Source organism: Trichogramma pretiosum, unplaced genomic scaffold (genome assembly GCF_000599845.2).
Source record: "Trichogramma pretiosum strain Unisexual culture from Peru unplaced genomic scaffold, Tpre_2.0 scaffold94, whole genome shotgun sequence".
Lineage (NCBI taxonomy): Eukaryota > Metazoa > Arthropoda > Insecta > Hymenoptera > Trichogrammatidae > Trichogramma > Trichogramma pretiosum.
Window position 1 is genome coordinate 465,459 of NW_019641682.1, and position 10,066 is coordinate 475,524.

A 10,066-nucleotide genomic window follows, 5' to 3' on the forward strand; every position below is an offset into this window, starting at 1 on the left:
GGGGGGGGGGGGGGGGGGAGCGCGGGAGGCACTAACGTGCATATGATACCCACATGTCGGGGCACTACACGCATCTTCCACTTTCGAATCGACCAGCTTGTTTAAAACGATTTTGGTAATGAATTTTGAGACACAATTTATAAAATATATACAAGTATGAAAATAATATTTGAAGTTGTGCAACTTTTAATAGGTAGATGATACTGGCTAAATAACGAGCTGCTCCATTGAAATAAAATTTTCTATTCGTTTTAAGAATGTTCAATTTGACTGTTCATTTTGATAATTAAAGTGGTATCTTCCGTTATGTGACCGCACCCTTATATAAGGGCACAGCGCTAACGTCCACTTCGTCCTAACCTAAATTTTTAACTTTTTCGCTACATTCGCAATCTGCATGTAGGTGGAGGGTATGGCGGCGCTGGCATCGATTTTGGCAGGCCCTAGGTAGGTTTATGCAGATTAACAATACCAAGCATACGAAGATATGACGCAAAATACTCCAATGAATATAAGTTGTCACGAAAAAGTGGAAATCAATACTTAAACATTTTTAAATATTTTACATACCAGTGGCCCGAAAGTAGCATTTCCCGGCCGCTGCGCTAAACAGGATATTGCTATTTTCGGGCCTGGGGTATGTAAAATCGTATACTGGCCTATACCGGGAAAAAAGAAAGCCTCAGTGCACGTGCTAATTGACCTCGGCTTCGCCTCGGTCGCTTATTTCACGTGCCCTGGGACTTTTCTATTTTTCCCGGCCTAGGGCAGTAATATACTATTACCGAAAGAGGGAGTAAATTTTGAAATTTTTATATATTACCAGCAGTATTGCGTTAAATATCCACATATTAACTGTGAAATTGGCATAACTTTAATTTAGATTTATTTATAAATAAAAGAGCTGAAAAAATTAATTACATATTCGAGTAGAGCTCTTCAAAAACCTTTCAAATTAGTTTATAAAAATTGATTTTTTAACATGTTGATGATTGGTGATGATCCGCCCCCGCACACGACCACACGTCATGAGTCGATACGCGAATATTTATAAATAGCAAGTGCCATCTGTCCGCTGTCCTATGATCTACCACAATGTATCTTCTATACCATCTACTAATCTCAATTTCTTAACAGTTCAATGGCAATTGTTATATTTTTTCACAACATTGTCTGTTCACTGTCTGATCTGACTGACAGTGACGAATAGCGGCTGCACTGTTCGCACCACCAATTATATCGAAATGCAAGACCAGTAGTCGTTTATACACATAAAAATAAAAAATTTGACGTAACCCTAAAGCATGCTTTATTTTATTGTTATCAAGTGAATAAGTTGAATTAAGGGTTTGTTAAATTTACTGAAAAACATTGTTAACGGCACATGGGTACTATTGTTTAGCCATAGTACTGCAATTTGGAAAATTTTCTTTGGTCAGTGATAGTGGATATGGCTAATATCAAGAAGCATTTTAACATTTTATTTTTATTGTAAAAAATGATTATTTAAATTTTTCTTTTCTCGTGCTTACGTCAAGAGCATTTGGAGGAAATATTGTAAATTTGTAAATTCATTATGATGTGATAAGAGTCAGTGAAAAGAATTTATCATCATGGTTATGTCTAATAATATATCGTATGTAAATAATCAATTTGAAACAAATGCTCCTAAGAATGTAAGGATTTTATTGCTTGGAGATAGAGGAGTTGGAAAAACTTCTCTAATATTATCACTTGTGAGTGATGAGTATACAGAGGATGTTCCAAGCAAAGCTGAGGAGATTACAATCCCTGCTGATGTCACACCGGAGCAAGTGCCAACAAGAATTGTTGATTACTCTGGTATAATATAAATATTTTTTGATTTATCCTTGTGAAATCTAAAGCAACATTTTATTTTTAAGTTTCAAATGTTTTAGCCTCTGAACAAACTGAAGATCAGTTATGCAGTGAAATATCCAAAGCTAATGTAATATGTGTGGTCTACTCTGTTCAAAATATACAAACTCTCGATAATGCTAAGTCTTATTGGCTACCATTGATCCGGAAAAATTCTTATAACAATCGTTGTCCAATCGTACTTGTTGGCAATAAAATTGATTTGATAGATTATTCAACAATTGAAGATGTTTATCCCATCATGAAAGAATTTTATGAAATTGAAAGTTGCATTGAGGTCAGTAACATTGTAAATAGTTTAATTATATTTTTTTATAACAGCAAGGTTGAGATTTTAAACATTTTTATTGTATAAATTCATCAAGCATCTTACTTTTTTTTTTACACAGTATTTATAACTAAAAATTAATTTAAACTTTTCAAAAATTAATAACTAATAATTATAATACTAATTTAAAACACTTAAAGTTTTGAAAAAATACTTAAAGTAAATTACTTAATGTAAAATTATTATCAAGTTACCATAACAGACCATTCAATTTTTTGTTAAATCTTATATCTAGATCATATTATACCAGTTAATCAAATGTATGAGTTAATAATAAATTATTCAATGTTAATAGTGTTCAGCAAAAACATTGCAAAATATCTCAGAAATGTTTTATTATGCACAAAAAGCCGTTTTACATCCGACAACTCCATTATATAACTATGAAACTCAGGAAGTATGATTCATTTCAAAATAAAATTAATCAATAAATTTTAGTAGATTGATTTATTCATTTTAATAAATATTACTGAAATCACATTTTTAGTTAACTTCAGAATGTAAATCAGCATTGCATAGGATATTCAAGGTAAAAAATTGATACAAAATTCTTTTTTATTGTTACAAATAATTCATATTGATACATATTTTTGATGATTTATAGATATGTGATGCAGATAATGACGGATTATTAAATGATGTTGAACTTAACACGTTTCAACAGTGGTGTTTTAACTCTCCTTTGCAACCACAAGTACTAGAAGATGTCAAAGCTGTACTTTTGAAAAATATTGAAGATGGAATAGAAAATGGATGTATTACTATAAGAGGCTTCATGTATTTACAATGTTTATTTATTCAAAGAGGAAGAAATGAAACAACTTGGGCTGTACTAAGAAAATTTGGCTACGATAATAATCTTCAAATGTCAAAAGACTACATAAATCCTGAGTATGTAATAACATACTTAATTATTAATGCAATTTTTTTTCTCATGAATTAATTTGTTTAAATATTCTTTAGACTTAAAGTCCCTCATGGGTGTACAACTGAATTATCTCATAAAGGTCAAGAATTTTTGACACAAATCTTCATGCTTCATGATATTGATAAAGATGGTGCTTTATCTCCCCAAGAACTGAAGTCAATGTTTGTCACGTGTCCTAATTTGCCATGGGGAGACAAATATAAGAATAATGTACCAACCAACGATAAGGTAACTTAATCAGTTAACGATTACAAACAATATTTAATTGACCATTCATTGCTCAAGTTAACAGGAAAAACAATTGTTACAGGGTTGGTTAACTTATCAAGGATTTATGTGCCAATGGAGTTTAATAACTTACACAGATCCTAAAAAAACATTGGAGTTCATGGCTTATTTAGGATATTACCTGTATTATAATGAAAGTACTACATCATCAATTTTAATAACCAGAGAAAAGAAGGTGGATCTTGCTAAGAAACAATCTTTTCGTAATGTTTATTGTTGTCATGTTCTTGGACCGAAAAGTTGTGGTAAAACCACACTGTGTCAATCATTTATAGACCCAAAATTGGAGGTAATTTTATTCATCTTCCGTTTCACACTTAAATTACATATAAATAATTATCATTAATACCTTTTTTATTAATGTTTTTATTTTCATTTTTTGCAGAAATCCAATCATTCTACAGATTCATCCAATATGTATGTAAATACTGTGCACATCTATGGGCAAGAAAAAATATTAATTTTGAAAGATATCAATATATTAAACATTCAAGATGCTTTATTGCCTGCTCAAATTCAATGCGACGCCGCAGCTCTTGTTTATGACACAAATAATCCTAAATCATTTGAATTTATTGCCCGCATATACATAGTGAGTATTACCAAATGATTATTATGAAAAGCAAAAATCAAGAAAATTTTGTCAAAAAGTGTCAAAATCTTAGTGGAAATGCTCTTTTACTATTTAAAAATATATAATATTTATCTTCTATTAGTTTAGAGTTCTAGTTTACCAGTTTGATATTGTTATTTTTTCCATGATTTAACATTTCTCTATGTATTTGCAGAAATATTTTGCTGACAGCAAAATTCCGGTATTAATCGTAGCTAATAAAAGCGATTTAACAGAAGCTAAGCAAGAGTATTTATTACAACCAGCAACTTTTTGCACAAAGTACAAACTTATGCCACCACAGCCTCATGGTATTTCACATGTAGTGCGAAGAGAAATATTTATCAAATTAGCTACGATGGCAGCATTTCCGTAAGTATTTCCAGATATTTATTTAATTATTTTGATTAATTTTTCCTGCTTATAGTAGCTTACCCAATAAAAATTGTCCATTTTTCATTAGTCAATTAGATAAATTCAAAATCGAATTTAATCATTCGAAACTGGAAAAAATAATTATCATTTGCATAATCTTGTCAGCTTAGCCGATACTTGTGTTTTATTGCTCATACTGAGCGCAGAAACGCCTTTTTGACACTTGTTGCATAAATTATGCAATCACTGCTTCTTAATAGTGTATAAAAAAGTCCTTAAATGAACAATGAGATCAAAAGACATCGAAAATAGATTCTTAATAGTTAAAAAAAATTACAATCATTCTACGTTTGTTTCATTCTTGCATTTTCTCCATTCTATGTTTAATTCCATATTTAAGAAATACTCAATTGCTTAATGTTCAACTAAAACTAACATGGTGTCTCTTCAGCTCTCACAAACAATTCATCGAAATTACCGTTTTATTAAATGTATCAATTATTAATTGATTATCCTCTGTTAAATTAAAAAAAAATTAAACGATTACCTATCAGTTCAGTTCAAAATAGCTTATAAGTTGATATTTTTTCTCAATATTTTTCGCAAAATCAGCTGTACAATCAAAGCCAAAATTCTTTTTTGTACATGATAATTCTGGTGCATAATTAATTGTTAAATTTTTTGTGCAGCCGTTTCCAAGCAGCTTGGATATTATTTTACAATCACAGGTATGTTTTATCTCTTTGCATGGTATGTTATATAAATGTTGAACAATGTTTAAAGGTAAATTACTTCGGATTTTAAAGTACTGTGTTTTCTTAGCAAATATTGAATAGGCAATCCTTCATTATTATTAAGCCCTTGTGGCGATGGGTTTCCCCGTACCTACGACAAATCTCTCCTTTCTCAACTAATCGGGTTTGTTTCTCCTTGCTTTGTGCGAAGCGGACTTTCGATCAAATAAGTCGAAAATACGTCAGAAACTTTGACTTGATCTATTATTTTCAAAAGCTTAAATTTTACGTATTTTTTAATTTAGAAAAACCTCTGAGAAGAGATGGTACACTAGATTGACTTGTATTCTGTCCTGCGGACAGATTGGTGGAATGTGTATAAATGTACACAGGAAGTTCCAACGTTGCACCGGACAAAATCGAAGTCAACCATGTGTGTAGAATTAATAGAAAATCGGTGGTGTGAACTTTGAAATTCTAAATTCATTCCCGTAGGAAAAAGTAGCGAAATTCCTGCAGGAATTTCTGCAGGAGTTTCTGCAGGAATGCAGGAATTTTTTGCTATGGCTTAGAACATGTTAATTGAATTTTTCTAAAAGTTAATTTTTTGTGCATTTTTTTATGAATCTTTGTCTTTACCAGATTAGTTCTATTCTCACCCCCCCCCCATCAGCCGATAAGCACTTTTTTACTAACGTGGTGTACTTCGTTGCATGCTAATACGAATGCTACTTTTCAAACTAATTAAAATATTACTCATAATTTAATTGCAAACACAAACTAATGATAAAGAGTTTTTTCGTAAGTACAAATTTCAATTTTTAATGAAAGATCTTCCATAGACGAGATTTTGGCACTAATTCCGAAATTGGTTCTGATGAGAACCCTCAAAAGATATTTTTGTTTGAGGACAAAATGAATCATACTTAAAAAATAAATTCATTCCAACTTAAAAATGTTGAATTCATAATATTTCTAAAACTGGAAAATAGTTTAACAACACAAAAAGTAGCATAGTAGTGATTTATACATTCTTAATGATGAAACAATTGTAAACGAATATTTTTATAATACTTGAAACAATTTATAATATGAGCTAATCTGAAATAATCTTTTTCAGACATTTGAAGCGTTTTGGACTTATTCAAGGAGACTCCGTTGTTTGGTCAAAAGCTGGAATTGGTATCACAGTAATAATAATAACTGGATTCATAGTAATGAAAATAATAAGTGTATTTGGAAGATAATCAAAAATTTTTTTGTCACTTTCAATTACAATACAAAATAATGGAAATATTGTTTCGAACCAGTCCTCATTAATATATCATCATCATTCTCGTTACTGTTATAATCGAATAAGCAAGTGATTTTGTAAAAATATTCATGAAATAATTTACATCAATGTATGTTACATAAAAAAGTACTATTACTAATAATACCTTTTTGAATCATGAAAAAAAAAAAATTTGTTTGCTTCATTACCTACTTAGAGCTCCTATAAAACCATTGGATTTATAGTGCAGTAGTAAGTTATGAAAATAACGGTTTAACCATAGGATTTCCTAAAACCAAAAAATGAAAACCCCCGCAGCTGCGACCATTTTGAAAGTCCTGTTGACAGTGCGCCAGCCATGAACGTCACATTCAGAACTAGAACATTACCTTAAAAAACTCTGAAAATAATTTTTCTATTTTCTTCTACTAATTTGTAACTCAATCCAGTTAAAGAACAGAATTCCACAAAACTTCGTAAACATATGTCACCCGAAATAACGAATACAAAAAGTTATGACAAGTCTGACGAGAAAAAAATTTTGCATTATTATAAGCCCATGGCAATTTCCACAGTATAGAAAAAATACGATCCATTCGACAATCTCAACTAATATGATCATAAGTAATATTCATCACAGCAGTTTGACCAAAAATCGTCGAGACCGATGATCAGTTCATTATTGATTGTGATCACGAAATATTACTATTTTGGAAAACTAGTGATCGCTGAGCGCGCTTCGCGCGCATTTTTAAGCAAATTTATTAAAATTATAAACCAACTATTTTATTGTTCTTTTTCATGAGTCAATCAATAATGGAGGTACAACATTTTTTAAGTGAACATGATGACATACTATCGTTATAAATGATCTTCTTAAATAGGAGATTAATTGAAAAACAATAAAATACGTATCAAATGATTTTCAAAAATCGACATTACTGACCCAGTAGATATTTTCGAGCAGAAATGCGAGCTATTGCTGGATATGGTTTTATGATCCCATATCGAAACTTCTTAGCAACACGATGCTGCACCACAAAGCAGTACAATGAAGTCCTATTTCCAGTTTATTAAGCAGCAAGATGCCTCTTCCGAGCTCAATTCTGCATGACGCTACATTCGCATCCCGTTACGTAAAAATAATAAAAATCAAGTTCGGCCAAAGATGGCACTTTGCGAAAACAATTTAAAACTGTACTTGCTGATATCGAAGTTAGCGTAAAAATCAAAATTTCAATCCAGTTTTCTGAATCTTCACTGAATATTTATCTAAAATGCTCTACAGCATCTACCTTAAAATCATTAAAATGAAGTTCGTTCATCATTAAAATCATTAAAATAAATAACATGTTCACATAAAACTCTTTGTGATAAAACGCTAGGATTCACGTTGATCAACGCTCATGAGAACGCAGATTGCTCGTTTTTGAAAAGAACAATCCAAATTATAAATTACTTTCCCTTGTCAATTTAGATAAAAAATAATCTGCGTTCGCAACACTTTCAAGTGTAGTGTTTACGAATAACTCTTTTGAATCCTATTAAATACGGCCTCGACAAGAATTTCTGGCGAACGTTTCTCGGGAATAACTTTTTGAAAGTACCCATGATAACTCTTTGGAGTTAAAAGCGTGTTCAGTTTTAAATTGTTTTCGTTGAATGCAATTTTTTTTTTATTTTCATTATACGCATGGTCGAAGTATCTTTAATCCAAAGTAGCATCATTTTGCTAGGAGACATAAATATATTATATTTATATGAATGATTTTACAAACGACCCGTAAAGACTATTTTCCTTCGCCTGTGCACAGAGCGAAATGCTATTATAGGACCATTGAATATGAAATATATATAATTCGTATGCAGTCTGAGCCGCCAAAAAAGACACCCCTTTTGCGGCCTCGGCTTCTCCTCGGCCTGGGTTATGTACTGTTTAATTTTTCACTCGGACTGATCGAAATAACGAATTATTTATTAACAATTTATTTAATCTGCTCTGTTCCAATTATACATTTTGATTTTGATTCAATATCGACTGTAACTTCAATTCATAGAGACATTCAGCACGCTTCGCGTGACTCATCATTCGACATTCGATATTCGATATTCGATAAGCTCCATGATTCAATAATCGCATCTTCAAATTTATCATAAGATGGTATGTATCATAAATTAAGTGCGACTATAAGTGAAATTAAGTGGACGTCTGTACCCTACACATTTAACCTGCAAAGTAAAAAAATTTGTTTAATTTATAAACATTTTTCTAAATCGAATATCAAAAAATAACAGCTCTATGAGAACCTTCATTTGTTTGCTTGCAACAACGGGAAAAAATTTTAGCTCATACCACCGACCACATTTCCCAGTAAACGTGTTTGAAATTTTCACACGTTACCCAAGCTTGAAATTTTCAAACACGTTTTCCAAGAAATGTGGTCAGTGGAAAAAGCTAAAATTTTGACCAGCTATTTTGAACAACAAAAAAAAGGTTTCCATAAAACCGTTTTTCGATATTCGGTTTATAAAAATATATAAATAAAACATATTTTTCGACTCCGTGGCGTACAGACCACCTTAATCGTACTGTACACGGAAAAACTTTTGACCATGTTTCAGGCTCGAATACAAAGATATACATTCACGCTCTGAGTCGAGCACAATTCATGCTCAGTCCCGAGCCGAAAATTAGACACGAAACATAAGGATTTAAAAAATGATACGTATTATAAATTAAAAGAGACTTTTGTTGTTCCGTGAAAAAAAATTGATTATACAAGTGCCCGAAAATGAAAACTTTCCTGCCGCAGCGCAAAGGGGAAAAAATGATGTTCGGGTCATTGTGTATGAAAGATAGTATCCGGGCTCAAGCCGCGAAAAAGTCAGTCCCCGAATCTTATCAGACTCGGCTTAGCGAGGGTCACTCATACCATGTCTTCTTGGACTTTTCTCTTTTTCGCGGACAAGAGCAGCAATTTACTATTATATTAATATCTCCCTTCTTCATTATTACTACAATCATTAGATAAGTTTGTAGAAAAATGGTCGAAAGTGTTCCGCAGTTTTCCTAGTATGATTTTCTGTTTAGTAGGAGGGGCTTTTTGGTCTCATAAAGACAACACATCGATAAAATTAGGCACGATATGTTAAGATTTAACAAATGATACGTATTATAAACTGAAAGCAACTTTTGTGGTTCCGTGATGAAAAATTGAATTTTATACAAACGCCCGAAACGACAACTTTCCTGCCGCTGCGCGAAGCGGAAAAAATGATGTTCGGGTCATTGTGTATGAAAGATAGTATCCGGGTTCTAGCCGCGAAAAAGTCAGTCTCAGATGCTTTTCAAACTGGGTTCAGCGTTGGACACTTATAACATGTCTTTGGGGACTTTTCTCTTTTTCGCGGACTACAGCAGCCATTTACTATTAAATTAATATCTCCCTTCTTCATCATTACTACAATCATTAGAGAAGTTTGTAGAAAAATGGTCGAAAGTGTTCCACAGTTTTCCTAGTATGATTTTCTGTTCAGTAGGAGGGGCTTTTTGGTCTCATAAAGACTACACATCGATGAAAAATAGACACGTAACATTAAGATTTGAAAAATTATACGTATTATAAAT

General features: G+C 31.8%; 1 protein-coding gene across 2 annotated transcripts; it reads left to right on the forward strand.

Annotated features, from left to right (window-relative positions):
- The first annotated feature begins 1,112 nt into the window (after nucleotides 1-1,112).
- Nucleotides 1,113-6,630, forward strand: LOC106654307 (mitochondrial Rho GTPase). Of its 2 annotated transcripts, XM_014374102.2 has the most exons (11): nucleotides 1,113-1,842; nucleotides 1,920-2,176; nucleotides 2,523-2,624; nucleotides 2,715-2,756; nucleotides 2,832-3,118; nucleotides 3,191-3,383; nucleotides 3,466-3,732; nucleotides 3,829-4,035; nucleotides 4,232-4,428; nucleotides 5,121-5,159; nucleotides 6,286-6,630. In XM_014374102.2, the coding sequence occupies exons 1-11, from the start codon at nucleotides 1,614-1,616 to the stop codon at nucleotides 6,410-6,412; spliced, it is 1,947 nt and encodes a 648-aa protein (XP_014229588.1). In that variant the 5' UTR covers nucleotides 1,113-1,613; the 3' UTR covers nucleotides 6,413-6,630. The 2 variants fall into 2 exon arrangements, with proteins under 2 accessions (XP_014229588.1, XP_014229590.1); XM_014374104.2 differs by lacking the exon at nucleotides 5,121-5,159.
- Nucleotides 6,631-10,066: the final 3,436 nt, after the last annotated feature.